The following is an 18,170-nucleotide window of genomic DNA, read 5'->3' as shown; positions in this document are numbered from 1 at the left end:
TGCAATCACCCGTCCACCCGTCCGTCCTCCAAGACTGCAGCTCCACGGGGGCAGGGACACCCTCCTCCCTGTCGCAGGCCAGGCGTGGTGGCACACAGTAGGGGCTTAATGAACACGTTATCTTGGGAGGAGGAAGTAAATACGTTTATTGTACAGATGTGGCCGGCTTCTGAGGCCGTAGCATTGAGTTTGAAGTACTTTACCACAGATTATTCCATTTCTCATTTTTAAAAAGATTTATTAGGGAAAGAGAGGTCGTGCACGTGCGCACACGAGTGGGAGGCGCAGGAGAGGGAGAGAATCTCAAGCAGACTCTGCACTGAGTGTGGAGCCCGACATGGGGCTCGATCCCAGGACCCCGAGATCAGGACCTGAGCCGAAACCCAGAGTCAGACACTCAATCGACTGCGCCACCAGGCGCCCCGCTCTCAGGATGAAGTACTGCAGGCTTGTGACCCGCGGGGAACAGTGGCAGGAGGCAAGGTCGAGGCTGAGGCTGCAGGGCAAGTGTGAGGCTGGCTGCAGAGCCTTCCAACTCCAGGCTCCCACAGATCGCACTACTTCCCTAGCTGGGGGGGGGGGGCGCGAGGGCGGCAGGATTGGGAGAGGCCCCCTAAAGAGGTCAGCAGAGACCCAGAATTTTCTCTGGGCGGCTGGGGCTGGAGCTGGTGGAGCAGGAGCTCGCCTCTGCTGCCTCTCCCTCGAAGGAGGGGTGAGGCAGGCCGGTGCGGACTTGGCTAGGGAGCTGGGGAGGCGTTTGGTGGCAAAGCCCCCCAGAGCCCGCGCCCCACTTCCTGGCCTGTGGCTGCCCTGGCACGCGACCTCTGCTCAGTAAGGAAGCAGGATATCACACCAGGGGGGCTGCGGCCCTGGGACATTTCAGGTGCTTTGTCCCCAAAGTAGCATCTGGTCCTAAACCACACCCGGAAGAGGCTGCAGGGACTCGGCCCCGGCTCTGCACACCTGAGCCACTGCCGACTGCTCGTCCCACACATCGCGGCCGCCCCGGAAACATGGCCTTGCCCTCGGATAAATCCACAGGACAAAGCCACTTGATTTTGTATTTTGTCAGCCTGGGGGCTAAGTTTTAACTTCTCCCTTGCAGTTTGGTGACTGTTAGCACCATATGACCCGCGCGGCTGGAGTTTGGGCTATGTGTCAGCTTCGTCTCCTTCAGAGCGGGCGGGCTGTCCACAATCTCATGGGCGACAGAGTCCAGGTGCATGGGACCAGGGCAGTGGTAAGACAGCCTGGTAAGCCGGAAGCTCCTTGTGGAATAGACCATGGCATGCCCCGCCCCTCCTACCCCTTTCCCAAGGGCTGGGGGCAGGTGTCCCAAGCCACCTGTTCTGTTGGATGGGGGTGTGGGGGGTGGGGATGAAATCTAGAAAAAGGACCGTCTTAATGGAGTAGGGAGAAGGAAGGGAAGCTGTTCTCAGGATGGGGACTGTAGGCTCGAGGGGCTGGTCTCCTTCTCCCACGGCTCAGAGAGGCAGTGGGGACAGAGGAGAGTGGGGAGTCAGGGTCCAGGAAGGTGGGGTCTGGCATGGGTGTGGACCACTCTAGTGTGAACTCCCATTCCCCCTCCCTGAGCCTGACTGGAGCTGGGCCTGGACAGCTTTAGGCTATCAGGTAGAGGGGAGACTTGGCAAGGTTCCTGAGAGGGGTTGGGAGGGTCTGGGCAGAGGGAGGGAACAGAGCAGGGGCCTGGGGACTCTGCCTCCTCCTCCGTGCAGCCCAGTGATTCCTGGCTCTTGCAGGAGGGAGGCAGCCTGGCGGAAGGAGGGGGGCGTGGATGGGAGCAGTCCCAACCTCCCCCACTGCAGCGCTAGGCCCAGGGCTCATCGTGAGCAGGGGCGGGGCAGCAGCCTGCACAGGGGCACACTGGCCGTCCTGGGTGCTTGGTCCCCAGGTGTTCCCGGAGCTGAGCCTCGGCCCTGGGCACCAAAGCTCAGCAGCAACCAGACCTCAGACAGCGGCTCTCAGGACCTGGGGTGGCGGTTCCTGGGGCCTCTGGGCACCTCAGGAGCTGGGGCATCCAGGGCCTGTCTCCGGATGAGCTCTGCATACAGCCCGCCCTTCTTCAGGAGCTCTTCATGGGTCCCCACCTGGAGAGAGGAAGGAGGTGCAGGTGATCACTCCAACCCAGTTCAGAGCCCTAGGTGGGCTGGCTGCTTATCAGCCGTTGGGCTGTCTCCTAAGCTAGTGTCCCTTCTGAGGACGCTATGAACCCAAACACAGCTTGTTTCAGATAGCCACTGGCACGTCTGTATTCGTTAGCGCCACCTGTCTACGTAGCCGGGTTTTGGAAGAGCGTCTGAATCCTTCTATCTCCCTTACGGAGTCCAAAGACTCCAGCTTTTACTCGAATGGGGCCTCCCGGCCTTGCTGCAGACCCAGCGTCTGGAGAGCTGCTCCTGGCCGGCCCCTGACCAGCGTCCCTCATGCTGCCTCCTCTGCACCTCGGCCCCTAGGCCCTTCTGTTCGGCACTCTATACTTCCCTGAGTCCTTTCCCTTTGGTCCTGGGAGCCATGACGGAGCTCGACTATCCCCATGGGGCAGAGGAAGAAACGGGCCCTGAAAGACCAGGCCAGGAGCTCCTGAACCCACACAGGGTGCTGCTTCCAGAATACGGCCCCAGGCCCCTAGGGCCAGGCCAGAACCTCCCACGGCTCAGCTGAGCCATGCTTTCCGCTCTGTCCACGGCTGAAGCTGTCCCAACCCAGCGAGCCGCTGCCCGGCCCCCAGCTGACCTCGCAGACTCGGCCGTGGGCCATGACGACGATGTGGTGGGCCCCACGCACGGTGCTGAGCCGGTGGGCGATGACGAGCACCGTGCGGCCGGCGCTGGCGCGGTCCAGGGCCTCCTGCACCACCCGCTCGGACTCCGAGTCTAGAGCGCTGGTCGCCTCATCCAGGATCAGCACCGCGGGCTGCTTGATGAGGGCGCGGGCGATGGCTAGGCGCTGCTTCTGGCCGCCAGACAGGGTTGCGCCCCGCTCACCTGGGGGGAAGGGGACAGGGCAGGGCCTAAAGTGATCTTCACAAAGGGGGGCCAGGGCCACCTGAAACTTCCCATCCGGCCCCTCAGGCGCCCCCCACCCTGCACTGGCACCATGCACATTTGTCCTGCCTCTGATTCCTCAGCATCCTGATCCCATAACCCTGTGCAAATGCACGAATGCGCTCACACCAGACAGCAGGAGCTGTGCACGCGTGGGACTCAGTGCACCCCAGAGTCACCGCGTGCCCCCCCATACCAGGGCAGGGTTTCTGAGCCGGGCTGGGGCCTGCCCTACCCTGGCCCGCTGGGTCTCTGCTGCTGGGGGGATGTCCAGGACCCGGATGTGGGCCCTGGAGCGGGGTGATGGTCTGCCACGGCACATTTGGGCAAGACCACCCTTGGGGTCTACGATGTCCACAACAAACAGCAGAGGTGGCAGCCTGGGAGCTAAAGAGAGCACCACGATGACAGCAGTCGGAAACCAGTGGGGGCAGATGGGCCGCAGGTGGGCCTGGGAGTGTGCCAGGCTCAGAGGTACACGGAAGGTGCCGCTCTAGAGAGGTGTGGGGACGACTCCTCTCCTCAGGGTAGTGTGGAGTCTGAGCAGTGAGCAGAATCGGCTGGATCAGCAACAGAACATGAACAGTGGCTAAAGACGGGGTGGGGGGTGCCACTTGGCAGGGCTGAAGCTCCGCTAGACTGAGGCCTAAGTTTCAAGAAGAGTTGAAAACCCTAGCTATGCCTACACCTTGACACGTGCCGGAACATTCTGTAACAGAGCCAAGACTCTGGATGAAAAACCTGGCCCTGAAGGTTGAAAAGAAGACCCCTGAGATGAATGCACACAGCTGTAAGCTGCGACGTGAATATTCTAGTGTGAGGCTGTGATATTTCAATGTTTCCAGAACCACCGAAGCCCTTTCCTGGGAAGTCAGAAGGCAGACCCATTCAGCCACATCAAGCCCCATGGGTAACTAGACGGAAACATTTTCAAATTAAGGAATAAAAGGCAGGAATGACATGGGAGCCAGAAGCGCAAGGAATTTCGAGGCAATAATACCATGCTTCTGGCTGGGTCTCAGGACATGGGGGCCCCTGGCGAGCTCTGAAGAGTCCCAACACCATGGATCCTTTGTGTCCCTGGCCGGGTCTGGTACGTGTACTCCCTGCGGCGTCCCCGTCTCTGCAGCCTGTGTGTGACTGGACCACAGAACCATGTCCACCCGCCTAGGCCACGGGTCTAGTCTTCCCTGATGCCAGGTCTCTGTTCCTGCCCCCTGGATTCTCACACCGTGGGCCCTGCAGACCCGAGCAGGATGCCGTCCCCGGACTCACCGACGATGGTGTTGTAACCCTCTGGGAAGCTGGTGATGAACTCGTGGGCGTTGGCTTCCCGGGCAGCAGCATAAACCTCTTCATCTGTGGCTCCCAGCTTCCCAAAGCGGATGTTCTCCATGATTGTTGTTCCAAACAGGACTGGCTCCTGCAGGTGAGGGCTCCACATGGAACATTCTGACTTTGACCCAAACCCCAGAGGGGTACATTGGGAAAGGTGATTTTGGCCACACCAGAACTGCCCTCTTGGAGGACAAGTAGGGGCAGTTCAAAGTTACAAGTCAAATAAGAACGGAGATCTAACAAAGTGGGGAGAGGCCGAGCTCCCTGCAAGGCACAGGGTCCCTCAGGAGTGGGATGGGAAGGTGGCTGGGAGAGCAAGGCCAGCTGGCCTGGCAAAGCCCCTCCTCTCTGGAGAGATGGGGAGAGAGGGGGTCTGTATTCTGGCTTTCTCCTGCAGCGGTAGGAGGTAAGGGTGCCCTCTTTATCCACTCAGAGAGGGGAAGGCAGACACTCGCTCGGCAGCACCACCTCAAACAGAAGGAAAGGGGAAGGGCTGAGGGCTTCAGGGTGGGGCTGTGGGCCTTGCTTAGTGGGGGGCGGGGGTCTCTAGACCTCTGGACACCACAGGTTTGTCAGAGAACCCAGAGATCCTCAAACAGCCTCCCACCCCACCTGCTCGGATGGCTTTAGTTGAGGAGCAGAGTTCCTACCCTGTAGACAAGGACAGAGCTGCGGTGGGCTGGCATGGGGAAGCCTCAGGTCCCCTGACCACTGGGGGACCAGTGAAGAAGGCCAGAGCCCTCCCACCCCCGCCCCGCCAAAGAGAACAGGGGGTGATGGGGGTGGGAAGGAAAGGACAAGGTCTGGGAGGTTAAAGACACATGTCCCAGGTGAGCCTGTGCAGAGAGGTAAGCCTCTCCTCTCCCCACCTGGCTGATGAAGCCAATGACCTGGCCCCGGAGCCAGGAGGGATCAAGGGTACGCAGGTCCCGTCCATCCAGCGTCACTACGCCCGCCGTGGGGTCGTAGAAGCGCTCAAGCAGGGAAGCCACGGTGGTCTTTCCTGGGGAATTGGGGTCGGGGAGATGGGGTGGTTAGGGACATCATGCCAGGAAAGGGGGACCCCTGGTGCGGTCCCGTAAGTCATGGGGTGGGAGGGTGGTGGGTTCCTCTCACCTCCGCCGGACTGGCCCACGAGGGCCACAATCTTGCCAGGGGGCAGGGTGAGGGTGAAGTCCCGCAGCACCTGGAAGCTGGGGCGGCTGGGGTAACTGGGAGGAGCCAAGAGAGACCCTCAGTCAGACCAGGTTCCCGGCCCCTCCTCAAGTCTCACTGGACCCTGAGGGGGACTCGGTTACAGGGAGACACTGACCCGCAGGTCCTCAGCCCAAAGGGAACGACCCCGCCCCCACCCGCCAATGCTAACCTGAAGCAGACGTTGTGGAACGTGATGGCCCCGCGCAGGTGCTCTCGGGGGACGGAGCAGCCCCCAGACAGTGGGATGCATGGGCTCAGAGTCATGTACTCAAAGACCCGGCCCCCCGCGCTGAGCCCCCGCACCACCTGGGGAGGGGGTTGAAGTCTGCGGTGAGGGAGGGCTGGGGTCTGAGGGAAGGGCCGGCAGCGCCGCCCCATCTCCTGGACTCCCACACGCAGGCAGGGCAGGGGCTCGGGGCGTCCCCTCCACCTGACACCTGCTCCCCCCGCACACAGGTGACGTGGCTGACAGGGCTCCAGCCCAGATCCCATGTCCACACCCTGGGGCCCGCCCCCGACTGCCACTCACCTGGCCAAACAGGACAGAGAGGTTGGCCATGGACCTGTGGGGAGGAGAGAAAGGTTGAAAAAGCGGGGACAAGAGCCCAAGAGAAGACCGGCGCCAGAGAGGAGGGTGTGGGTCTCAGCTGCACTCCAGAGGGGGCGGCGGGAGACATGCTGGCTGAGGCTCGGGAACAGGCAGCCTGAAGGCGAAGCCCGACAACGCTCCTGCCATCTGGGCCGGCGGCAGCCCTGGGGTCCAGCAACGCTAGAGAGTCCGCTGGCAAGTCACTTCGCCCTGGAGCCACGCTATCTCCTTATTCTCTCCTCGGCCCCATGAAGCTGACGACTGTCAGGGGCCTCAGGACGGGGCTGCAGCAGGCAGGCACAGGGCCGCGGGGCTGGACTCTGCGCCGCCGCAGCGTGAAGGCTGGCTCCCGGAACATGAGGGGGTGCCCACGCCACAGGCCAAGGTCAGCTCTGGCGCGACGGACTCCTGGGGGAGCAAGGGCTAATTAAGGTGGAAACACGGACGTGAATCCCTTCACAGAAAGAAAACCGAAGCCACTGGACTGTGTGTGCGGTGGGGGTGGGGGAGGGAGAACTCTGGGGGGACCCCAAGACAAAACTCCAGAGACATCCCAGTGTGGGCCTGCCCCACGTAAGGCATGGCACGCGTGCTCTGTCCAGACAGAGGTCGCCTCCTCTGCCCTGCGGGGCCGTCGCTGCTGGAAGGTGAGTCATGCTTCTCAGTCACCAGCCCCTGACTGGGCGCGCGTCTGTGAGTGTGCCCGCAGGTCCTTCCCGAACAGGAAAGACGGACTCTCTTGAAGAGGAAAATCACTTCTTCCAGCCGCAGGGGTGAGGAGGGGGAGGAGCCTGCAAGGAAGTGGTCCTGGCGGGCGCAGCGAGCTAGCGGCATTGGCCAATGTGAGTGCAGAGGCATCGAGCAAGGAAGAGCCAGGACAGTGAGCTCCCCGCGGATAAGAAGGGAGAACATCCTCCACCGGAGATCTGGAAGCCAGTAAGGCCTGGCGGCGGTGCCCGGCAGCAACTAAAAACCAGATGCCCAGGACTCGGTGGTGTGTGATGCCCTTACTCTCAGAGATGGCTCAGAAGGCAGGCCTTGGCTCTCCTAAGAGGCCTGGCGGGGGGGCGGGCCACTCCCAGCAGGGCCCAGGCCTGGATGCAGACCAGGCGGCCTGACCCTGACTGGGGCCCATCTGGATGCCTCCCCGTCTCCTCCAGAGACCCGGTGCCACAACAAGAACACCTAGAATGGGGTCTACAGGTTGAGGCTCCCTCTCTCCCCTCCCTTCCCCTGCAGGACCCCAGAAGGAAATACACCAGCCTCCTTAATAAAATAGACCTAATTCCTCTAAAGTGGGTGGTGAAGAATGTCCAGGTGGTGATCGGCTCCTGAAGGACGGGCCCAAGGCCTGTCGCTGTGGGAGCAGCTCCCTCTAGCAGCCCGAGAGAGGTAGTACAGATGGACTCCCTAGGCTTTCCTGTTTGTAATAAAGCTCTGCTAACTCGCAAGGCAGTGCAGTGGGGAGGAAAGGAAAGGGTCTGAACTCGGGCCACAGGGGGACGTGGGGTCCCAGGGGAAGGCGGGCCTGAAGGAGGAGGGCCAGGCTTGGGAGGTGTAGGGAAAGGGAGACTTTCCCACCACTGCCCGTGGAGGGCCCACACCGTGGAGGGCCATGTGGGGACCGTATGAATAGAACCAGTGGGATTCATCAGGGTCTTCAGGACCAGAGCAAGAGGCCAGGGCTCAGTCTGGGGTTGGTGCCAAGTCCCATCTCTACAACAGTCAAGAGCTTCCTAGTCCCCAGACTGGAGGAGGGATGAGGCCGCCTAGGGTCTGAACTTCAGAGAAAGTCTGAATGGGCTCATATTAGGAAGCCCTGGACAAAAACGGGGCTGAGGGTGGGAGTCTTGGGATGGGCTCCACTCTGCCTGGGACAGTGATGAGGCTGGTGGTGAGGGATGCTGTAGGAAACGGGTGGTAAGACACGATGCACAGCCCGGCCACACATGCCATGAGACTCAGACACCATGGGGAAGGGGCACGGAGGGGTGTCTGGGGCGATACCGTACTTTCTTGACATGGTTGACAGTAATGCCGGGCTCTATTCTTCAGTGATTTATTATAGCATATTCGCTCTTCAGTTATTTATCATAACATCTATTCGTGCTTTATGTACTTTTACACACAGCGTGTGGGGGAGACAAAGGGATGAGAAACGGCAGCAGGAACTGCTCGTGGTTAGCTCCGAAGAGAAAGGGACGGGGAGGCCTTGGGGGTGTTGAACAAAGGGAACCGAGAGCTCTGGGCAGTCAGGCCCAGCGGAGCAGGCAGACCTCAGAGCCATGAACGCACTGAGCTCCAGGGTGGGCAGGGCAGGAGAGGGGGCGAGCTTCTCCTCCCTGGGAAGGTCAGGCAGAGGACAGCAGGGGAGCTCTTAAAGAGCAAGTCAAAGGTGGTCTATCCACACATGGAATCCTACTCAGCCTTAACAAGGCAGGCAATCCTGCTGCGGGCTGGGCCACGGATGCACCTGGGAGACATTACGCTGAGTGAACTAGGCCCGTCACAGAAGGACAGGCGCTGTGTGGTTGCACTTACGGGAGGGACCCAAAGTGGGCAGAACACAGAGCCAGAGGGTGTCAGGGGCCCTAGTGGTTAACGGGCCCAATGCTTCAGGTCTGCAGGATGAAGGAGTGCTGGCGACCGATGGCGGCGTGACGTGCGCAGAACGCGACTAACGTCTGCGCTAAAAACTGGTCAAGGTGGTACATTTTACATTACGTGTATTTTACCACAATTACCCATTTTTTAAAAAAGCTGTCACGGGCACTTCTGAGCTGTTTAGGCAGCCGAAGAGGACAGCCGCATTCCCGAGCTTCCGGTCGGTGCAGGAGGCTGCAGGGGGCCCTCCTCTCGGCGCCTGCTTCCCTGAGGAAACTGGGCGGCCAGGGGCTGGGCAGCAGTCCCCAGAGCAGGCTGCCACCCCCTGTCCCGTGACCCAGCAGGGCTCCTCCAGGATGGGAACAGCCTCACACTCACCTCTGCACCGTCTGGGAGGCCACCAGGAAGGACATGAGGTCTCCCCCTGTTAGCTGCTGTCCAGCCACGAGGGAGCCCCCAATAAACAGGGTGCCCAAGACCATGCCTGCACAGGGGAAAGGGCCAGGTGGTTAGCAAGAAGTGACTAGGAGCCGAGGACAGAGCCCAGCCCAGGTGTTAGACCCCAGTTCCAGTCCCTGCTGTGCCTCTGACTGTCACCAAGTCACTTCAGTGGTGTCTGCCTTTGTTTCTTCATTTGGAAATGAGGCATGGGGCGGGGGGGGGGGGGCAGCACTTGGGCAGATGGCACTGGGCAGATGTCTGAAGGACATCCCTCACCACCTCCCTCGTGGGAGCTGTTCCTTGCCTGCCTTGCTGGGACCGTCCTTCGCTGCTCCACGCTCATCCCCAGCCATGACTGGGTGCTCCCACGCCCCGGGGAGCGGGGGGGACTTGCTCACTCACAGTTGAAGGCGATGTTGGAGAGCCCTTGGAACAAGGCAATGCCTTGACCCAGCTCCTCCGCCTTACAGCGGGACTCCTCCAGCTCTGCTCCGTAGCGTCTGGGGAGAGAGGCCAAGCCCGGCCGTCAGGAAGCAGCCAGGGCGGGGTGCAGGGCTGGTGGGGTGCGTTCGGGGAGTCCTCCCTGCTTCAAGTCCTTCCCCGTCCGGGACTCACTCCTCTTCTCGGTGCTCCATGGCGAAGGCCCGCACAGTCCGAACATTGCCCAGGGCTTCATCCGCTACGCCCGTTGCCCTGGCGACCTGCAAGGAGTCCAGGAAGTAGAGAGCGAGGTCGAAGCTGGGGAGGGATGGCAGGGCAGAGAGAAATGGGGCCGGTGAGGAGGATGGGCAGGAAAGCCAGTACCTGCTCCTGACACTGGCGAGACAATTTTCGGAGAGCTGAGCCCATCAGGGTGCCAACTCCCATGAGGGTGGGTGTGGCCACCATCAGCAGCAGCGTGAGGCGGGGGGACAGCATGGACAGGGACACCAGGCAGCCAGCCACCTGGGTGCAGCTTCGCAGCCCCTGGGGAGAGGAGGAAGGCAGGAAGGTAGTTTGGCAATAGCAACCTGACAGGGGGGGACTTTACCAAGGGTCTGCTGGCTATTGCGTTACCCTCACAAGGCCAAGGCCATAGGTCTGAGCCCTGGGAGGCCAAATGGCAGTCCACCCAGTCATAAAATGGAACCCTTTCTCTACTAGCAGGCATGAAAGGGTTGGGTGAGAATGTCTAAGGACCACGGCATCCTTCCCCTAGATAAATCCCAGTTGGCTTTGTTTTTTGCTCAAGGAACTGAACAAAAAGAATTGAATAGGGATGTCATCCAGGGACTGCTATGGGCCAGTGTCCTGGCATGACCCAGCAGGCACGGGGACAGTGTGGGTGGATGAGGATGGGATATCAGTAATACAGTAAAAAGCCTTCACTCATTCTCCGTAACACTTGTCAGCATGCCAGGCATTCTGGGGGTACGGGAGGCCAGGGTGATTTTGCTTTTGGCAAGCTGGTCCAGGAAAGGCTCTTGTCTGAGTCCTTGGGAAGGTTTTCCGGGGAGGTAGAATTTCAGAACAGGAGAGAAACAGTCTGTCCTGACCTTGGACGATGCCACGGCACCTCCCTTCCGTGAACTTCCCCATTCCCTCACCCATACCCTCACAGGACGGCAGGCTTTTCACTTGGTGTGAGCCTAGGCTCAGGGCCCAGCAGCAAGGCAGGATGGGGCTGGCCTGGTGTGTCTACACTAGATGGTGTGCATGTGTGTGTGTGTACATACAGGGGGACCTGGGGAACTGACCTGGGAGATGACGAGTTTGAAAGATGATTTAAACTCCTGCACATCAGTTGTCAACCGGCTCACCAGCTGCCCTGTCTTTTTAGCATCAAAGAAAGCAATATCTTGTCTGATGGTAGGTCAAGGGCACAGGAGGTCAGGGAAAAGAGGGAGACATGAGTTCAGGATGAGCTGCCCCCCCTCCGGGCCATCAGTCAGCCGTACCCCCACCCTGTAGCTGGCAGTACCGGAGCAGGTTGCTGAAGAGGGTCCTCCTCATGTCCACGGCCATGCGCTCGCCGATGCGGGACAGCAGCACCAGGTACCCGAAGGTCAACAGCCCCTGGGAGAGAGGCCGAGGCACTCAGGGGCGCCTGGGAGGCTCCTCTGGGTGCCCCCAGGCCCTCCCTCCTGCCGTACCTGAACGCCATAGAGGATGAGCAGGGAGGTGCTGAGATGCCGGGACTCAGTCAGAAAGCTCCCCACGTGATCCCTCGTGTACTTGGCCACGATCTCCACCAGCTGGCCCAGAAGCAGGGGGATCTGCACATTCACCAGGGCCGCACCCAGTGCCAGCTTGGGGGGCGGGCAGACCTTTAGAAGGGGCCAGCTTCTTCCCCATCCCTGGCCCTGACCTTGGCCCTCCCTCCCCTACAGCAGTTCCTGCTTTGGCTACTTCTCTGTTTCTTTGAGACAGTTGAGTTAAAGGCCAGGCTGCCAGCCCCAGGGGACCCCTGTACCCTGCACACCAGCTGCTCTGTGCAGGATCTCCTGGTATCCCTTGGCTTCCAGTCCCCCCAAGCCAGCCAGCCCTTGCGCTTCCTGAGGCCTATTCTGAGACTTGGTGAGGCAGACAAGCCGTCCCCATGCAGCTTGCAAACCCCTGACTGGCTCCTCTCCTGTCCCTGAGGTGGGGGAAAGAAGAGGGGCATCTCACCACGATGGCTGCCCCCAGGACCAGCAGGTGGGGGCGCAGAAACTGCCAGAAGAGCTTCCAGTTAAAGTGGGACTCCCCAACATGAGGTCTGGAGCAGGCAGGAGGGGCCTCTTCCGCCTCACACAGTGCCACAAGGCCAAGGCGGGGGCACTTACTCCACACCACAGGGCCTAGAAGGATGCCCCCAACCCAGCGCCAGGCAGAGGGTCTTTGGCTGGGGGCTGGAGGCGCTCGAAGGAGGTGGGCCCGGAGCTGGGACCTCAGCTGGGCCACAGCCCTGAGGAGGGAGGAGCCATGGCGGCCGTGAGAGGACCTGCAGGGAGAGAACAGCATCGATGGCTCGAGGCCCCGACTGTCCCTCAAAGGAACAATACAGCTGCCCAGCTCCGGGCTGAGCCCTCCGGACAGCACCTCTTCCATAGGGTCCTGTGCTGCCTTTCCCAGGGCTGTTCTTTGGCAACCTCAGTTTCTGAGAGGAACGCAAACAGGCCAAAGAGTGGCGGAATGAGACAGCAGCCAGTAATCAGGCCGGAGACGTGTTCTCCCTGTGACGTCACACAGCGGGGCCTTCTCAGCCTCCACGGGCCCCTCTGGTCAGTGACCATCTCCAACCCATGGCTCCTTCTTAGAGCAGGACATCACTTTGGATGGCAGCTCGTCTACAGGTGCTCCTTTTCCAGATGAGGACGCAGAAGTCCCGAGGGAATCTGGCTCGGAGAGGCAAGAGAGGGCGAGCACCTCCCCTGAGCCTGGCTCCGTGCTTGCTTGCAGTGGCCGGCCTGGCAGGCGAGGCCCCCACCTCCCCAATCCATGGCCTGCTGCATTTGATCTTCCATTCCCTGGGAGGGAGATGCCCTTACTCTCACTTGATAAAAGAAAATGTCATGGGGGCTGAGAGAGCTGGAATACTTTGTCCCCCAGCAGCAGAATGGGGACAAGAGGAGACCCCCGATTCCAGAATCCAGGCTTGTTCTACTCTGCCATGTGTGCGGTGACCAAGGCCGTGTGCGGCAGGGCCTGGACAGGCCCCAAGTCTCCTGCCCGCCGGTCAGTGCTCCTTGCACCCCTCACCCTGGCTCCTCCCAGGCCTTGAGGGCTTATGTGACAACATACTCCCTATCAGCCAAAGGAGAAAAAAAGAAATAAAAATCCAAGTAATAGATCTTGTCACCTCAGATAGGCCAAAATCACCTTCTGTGTTCTGTGGTTTCCATATGGATCCATGGTTGGGTTGAGTGCTTACTGGCTGCCAGTGCTCTGCCGGGAGGCACTGGGAACACAGGCAAACGGGACAGACCCAGTAAGTACCCTCACGGAGGTTGGGTTTTAGTGCGGAGGACAAGCAGCTAACGACAAAGCTTGCTGAGTGTGGAAAGGGCACGGCAGGGCCCCCAGGGAGCACGGAGCAGGCGCTCCTCCTCCTGTCTGAGGGAGTCAGGAAGGGCCTTCCTGATGAGACTGAGGGTGAATGGGAAGGAGCTGGCCAAATGAAGGGGGTGTGTGTGTGTGTGTGTGTGTGTGTGTGTGTGTGAATTTACATCTTAAAGATCATAGCAGGGACGCCTGGGTGGCTCAGACGGTTAAGTGGTTAAGCGTCTGCCTTCGGCTCAGGTCATGATCCCAGAGTCCTGTGATCAAGTCCACATCGGACTCCCTGCTCAGAGAAAAGCCTTCTTCTCCCTCTCTCTCTGCTGCTCTCTCTGCCAAATAAATTAATAAAATTAAAAAAAAAAAAATCAGAGCAGAGAGGAGAAGGCTGGAGAGGGACAAGATTGGCTACAGGGAGCTTGTTAGAAGTAGAAGTTACCTGGCCAGGAGTATGTGGTGGGATGCTCAAAGATTCAAATGAGGTTGGGTGCCTGGGTGGCACAGTCAGTTAAGCGGCTGACTCTTGGTTTCGACTCAGGTCATGACCTCAAGGTCCTGGGATCAAGCCCCGTGCGTTGGGCCCTGTGCGTTGGGCCCCGCGAGTTGGGCTCCACGCTTGTTGGGGAGTCTGCTTGAGGATTCTCTCTCCTTCTCCCTCTGCCCCTCTCCCCACTCGCGCATGTGCTCTTTCAAATAAATAAATCTTAAAAAAAAAATACTCCCTTTGAAAAAAAAAGATTCAAATGACGTTACTGATGGGGAGGGACTTTTAAAAAACGAATAGAATGAGGTTTTCCCTTTACTCTGATAGTCTTCAGTATTTTCAGACGCTCCTAACTCATCTCCACCTCATCCTTCCCTAATTTCAGGGAGGCCTGGGTGGCTTCTTGCCACCTCTATGTTGTGCCTTCTTCCATCCCGTTCCACCTGCCTGGTTTTTATGTCTTGTTTTCCACTGTGTACTTTAGGTCTGTCTTAAATTTTAGACAGAGAAGCTCGCCCTGCTTCCAATTTCCCCATTAGACTTTATATTCCTTGAGGCAGGAAGCTCTATCCTATTCACATTGCATCCCCAGCACTTAGCAAAACTCTTGTACGTAACAGATGTTCAGCAAATGCTTATGTTTGTTGAGTGCATGCCCTCATTAGAAATGCAGAGGAGAAAAATTTGACCTGACCTGCTACTGCACTGTTTGCAAAGTTTTAGACTTACTGAGGCCAACAATAAGAGATATGTTGTGCACTGCCACCCAGTATGATAAACATGTCACACAAAGTTGAAATGTTTCACAAAACAATACTTTCCCTAATTTGTTACACATGTATTCTATTATATTCACTTTTCTTTTGGAACTTGAACTCATGACCCTGAGATCAAGTGTCACGTGCTCTATAGGCGCCCCCTATTATATTCACTTCTATTTTTTTTATTAATGATTTCATTCATTTATTTGAGAAAGAAAGTGTGTGAGAGAGAAAGCCCGAGGGGGGGAGGATCAGAGGGAGAAGCAGGCTCCCCGCTGAGCAGGAAGCCCCATGGGGGACTCGATCCGGGGACTCCAGGATCATGACCTGAGCCGAAGGCAGACGCTTAACCGACTGAGCCACCCAGGCACCCCTTATATGCGCTTCTAAATGATCTTGACCCACCAAATTCATTTTAAGATCTCTTGTTGTGACTTGCACGTTTGAAAGACACTGCACTTGTGAACACAGAAATACTTGGATATTATTTGATGTCTTTCCCTGGGTTTCTCTCTGGTTTAAATGATATCAACACCCTTACTCTTTTCCTAAGGACTGTTCTCAAGCTTTTTAATAATTCACCATGGCTACTTTCCAGCTTCTCTCATCTTCTCCAAACCAAGACTCTAAGCAGGGCTTGGTCACTGCCAAGAACTGGGGGATTACTTCCCAGCAACGGACCTTCTAGCTGCAGCCTGGCCCAGCTCTTGCCCTCTTTCAATCAGATGGGCTATCCAAATGACACAAGTTCACATCGACCCACCACTGCCAGTCTGCTGCCTGGCTGGCCTGCAGGTTATTCACTCCAGGATGAGAAAGGAATCAGTCCTTTCTCATAAAGCATTTACACTGGAGTCGCAGTTTCAGGGTCCACGTTCGTTTCCCACCCGCGTCTCTCTCTTTGAACCATGTGTAGAGTGAACACACAAAACACACATGTACGCGTTTCTAGATTGACTTTCTTTATCTCTGATGAAAGTATCCTTATCTAGGAACCATTTATGTTCAGCTCATATTGAATCTCAGGAGCAACACCAACACTAAATGTCTCTGGACACTAATAATTTTTGTCCAGATTGCCAGACCAATCCCAAGAACGAGGACAGGAAGAGGGGACAGGAACGGCGGCGACCGCAAGGCTCAACACCTGTGCGGCATGGCGCCCTCTGGTGGGAAGTACGGACCCGGTGTGGTCCCCGACCCAGAGCGCGCCCTCCGTCCAGCCCACACACAGATACAGACCAACCGAGTCTCCTGCTGGCCCCTGGGTCGTCGACATTCCCCCCCCCCCCCCCCCCCCGGGCCGGCCTACAACTTCCAGCAGGCCTCGCGCGAGCCCGAGACTCCATCTCCCGGCGGGCCCCACGCACGGCCAGCCGGTCAACGGCCCGCGCTCCCAGGAGGTTTGTCACTTTTTACCTGACGGCCGAGAATGTCTGGAAGCAGAGGGGTGGTAGCAGCCTGCCTGGGACAGGGCCACCCCGAATCCCGACCCGAAATAAGTGCACCAACATGATGGAACGGGACTACAGGAGCAGCCGGCAACGGCAGCTTCACCTTCATCCCATTGAGATCTCCATGTTGGCTCCGGCCCCCATCCCGACAACCCCCTCGCGCCTCGGCGACGATTGGCGGAAAGATGCATCAATCTCGTCGAAGGCTGTGATTGGAGAAAGCCTTTTCGGTCCTCCTCCTTCCGGAACTGTGATTGGAGACAGCCGCCTGCCCGCCCGCCCCCCAGGCCTGGGCGGGGCCGAGCAGGTGGGGCATTGCCTTCCGCCCACTGCCGGGGTCATCCCTGGGGTGACGTTACTAGGGTATGCTCAGTGCGTCCCTCCACCGTGGGGTATCCATAGTAACGTGCCAGCCGCTGACCTCGGGGCTGTTCTCCTATGGGTGCTGCCGGCGGACTCCAGATGTCTCGGGGTCTCCAAGGAGTGTAGAGTGCTGGTCCTCGGGGAGGAAGGGACAAAAATGACCTGGGGAATTTTTTCAAAACGTCTGCACGTTCCTTGTCACCCGCCCCTTTCTCCCAGACAGGTCAGAGTTCCAGGGACGGCAGGCACGTGTATTTGGGAACTTACTACCCTGGAGATTCTGATGCACTCCCCCTACTTAACGATTGAGAACCATTAACGTGGAGGTCCTGTATAGCTTATCGAGGCGCGACCCCAGATTCTTCTTCCCCATAGATGCCTTCCTCACCGCAGTCAAGGTGACTTGCCTAAGGCTCCCACTGCACAGCTCTTGCACCTGTGTTATTTATTTCTTCCGTGTAATTATTTGCATAGCTACCTCCCCCGTGGGCTGTGACTTCTTTCTGGGTAGTGGCTGTCTCATCCATCCATACCCCTTTCCCCTCCAAGTGCCTGGCAGAGAAAAGTGCCCTTTTTATAATAAATTCGCTTGAATTGTGGGTGGTGGTAGGGAGGCTGTCAATTGATGAATCTGGTGTGGAACTGGGTAGGAAGATGTGCCAGATTAGCTTGAAGTTGGGCTGGGAGTATGGGAGGGGTCCTAATGTGAGTATGGTGGAATATTGGGGTGAGTGAGGTTGAGGAGCGATCAGGCAAACCCTACATAACCCACCTTGGCAGATGTCTCAGAAAGATGGGAACTTCCTAGCCCCTCTGCAGTGTGGGATTCCATCTTGGGCACTAGGATGTCACCTCTAGAAGTAGTGAATCTCGTTTCGTAGCTCCGCCTCCTGCTGCTCAGGGATAAATTGATGTAATAATCCTTGTCCTGGAAGGCAGCACAGAAGGAGAAAAACAGGCATATCTGGACTCCCATTTTGTGGGCAGTTCTATGATTGCCTCCACATTCCTCCAATGAACACTCTGGACCCACTTTGTTCCTCTCTCTATTTCATGGATACTGTCCCCCTACAACAGCCCTCAGGCCTAAGCCCCTGAGGCCCTGACACCTGGTTGGCTGAGTCAGCACCTCAGGAATGGGGTTCAGTAGGAAACCTGGTGATTCAGGGCCTCAGGAATGGCATCGGACATGCCAACAAACCAGCTGCCTCCTCCTCTTCCTCCTCCTCCTCGTTGAAGTGGCAGCAAGGAACTCAACTCAGCCAGCTCAGGGTATTCAAATTACCCTTCCAAATCCCAGCCCCCCAACTGCCCTCTGCTGGCTCAGCTCTGATGCTTCTCAGGGGCCCCCCAAAACTTGATCAGGACTAGGGGAGAGGGTTTTTGACGTCTATGGGAATAAAGAAAAAAAAAACATAATAGAACTTCCAAGGGGCCCTTTTCTACTGTAAGTTCCCCAAACCGCTTCCCACATCCAGGACAGCTGCCTCTCCTTTCTTCACTGCCTTCCCCTCCTCAAGTTTCCTCCAACCTGGCCGCGGAGGCGCGCAGTCTCCCCTCTTCCCTTAGTACCATCAGGCAAACTGAACACCAGCCCTGTCTTGTCTTTTTCTTCTTGCTTTTGGTCTTAAAGCATTTCTCTGTTGATCTTTGGTGTGTGTGTGTGTGTGTGTGTAGGGAGAAGGGAGGCAAGATTTTAAGGAACCAAAGATTTAACATCTCGGCTTCATAGTCTTATAATCCTTTTATAGGAGTTTCTTTTTGCTGTGTTATTTTGGCTGCTACTCTCTGGCCTCCCCTTTAAACCCACTCGAGGTCTGAGGAGGAGACAATAGGTGTCTCTGGTCTGCATGCTCT

The 18,170-nt window shown here is 58.0% G+C and overlaps 1 protein-coding gene across 3 annotated transcripts; it reads right to left on the bottom strand.

Moving 5' to 3' along the window:
- Positions 1-221: 221 nt before the first annotated feature.
- Positions 222-16,108, bottom strand: ABCB8 (ATP binding cassette subfamily B member 8). 3 transcript variants are annotated; one of them, XM_035029808.1, is made up of 16 exons: positions 15,916-16,108; positions 11,884-12,196; positions 11,367-11,522; positions 11,195-11,289; positions 10,971-11,076; positions 10,039-10,200; positions 9,850-9,935; positions 9,637-9,734; positions 9,172-9,277; positions 6,130-6,163; positions 5,770-5,906; positions 5,520-5,614; positions 5,273-5,406; positions 4,341-4,488; positions 2,755-3,005; positions 222-2,108 (listed from the first exon to the last, which is right to left on the bottom strand). In XM_035029808.1, exons 1-16 carry the CDS (start codon positions 16,008-16,010, stop codon positions 1,983-1,985), a joined length of 2,142 nt encoding a protein of 713 aa, XP_034885699.1. In that variant the 5' UTR covers positions 16,011-16,108; the 3' UTR covers positions 222-1,982. The 3 variants fall into 3 exon arrangements, with proteins under 3 accessions (XP_034885699.1, XP_034885700.1, XP_034885697.1); XM_035029809.1 differs by lacking the exon at positions 11,884-12,196 and having other exon boundaries at positions 15,916-16,074; XM_035029806.1 differs by lacking the exon at positions 15,916-16,108 and having other exon boundaries at positions 11,884-13,442.
- Between the last annotated feature and the right edge of the window lie 2,062 nt (positions 16,109-18,170).

The sequence above is a fragment of the Mirounga leonina genome, unplaced genomic scaffold, assembly GCF_011800145.1.
Source record: "Mirounga leonina isolate KUSES-001 unplaced genomic scaffold, KU_Mleo_1.0 Mir_321, whole genome shotgun sequence".
NCBI classification, from domain to species: Eukaryota; Metazoa; Chordata; class Mammalia; order Carnivora; family Phocidae; genus Mirounga; species Mirounga leonina.
This window is presented reverse-complemented; position numbering and strand designations above follow the sequence as displayed.

Coding starts and splice junctions, on each gene's coding strand:
- ABCB8 (XM_035029806.1), bottom strand. CDS start 12,303: ATGGAAGAGGTGCTGTCCGGAGGGCTCAGCCCGGAGCTGGGCAGCTGT. Junction 10,201..10,970: donor TCAAACTCGTCATCTCCCAG/GTCAGTTCCCCA, acceptor TCCTCTCCCCAG/GGGCTGCGAAGCTGCACCCA. Junction 4,489..5,272: donor TCATTGGCTTCATCAGCCAG/GTGGGGAGAGGA, acceptor CCTCACCTGCAG/GAGCCAGTCCTGTTTGGAAC.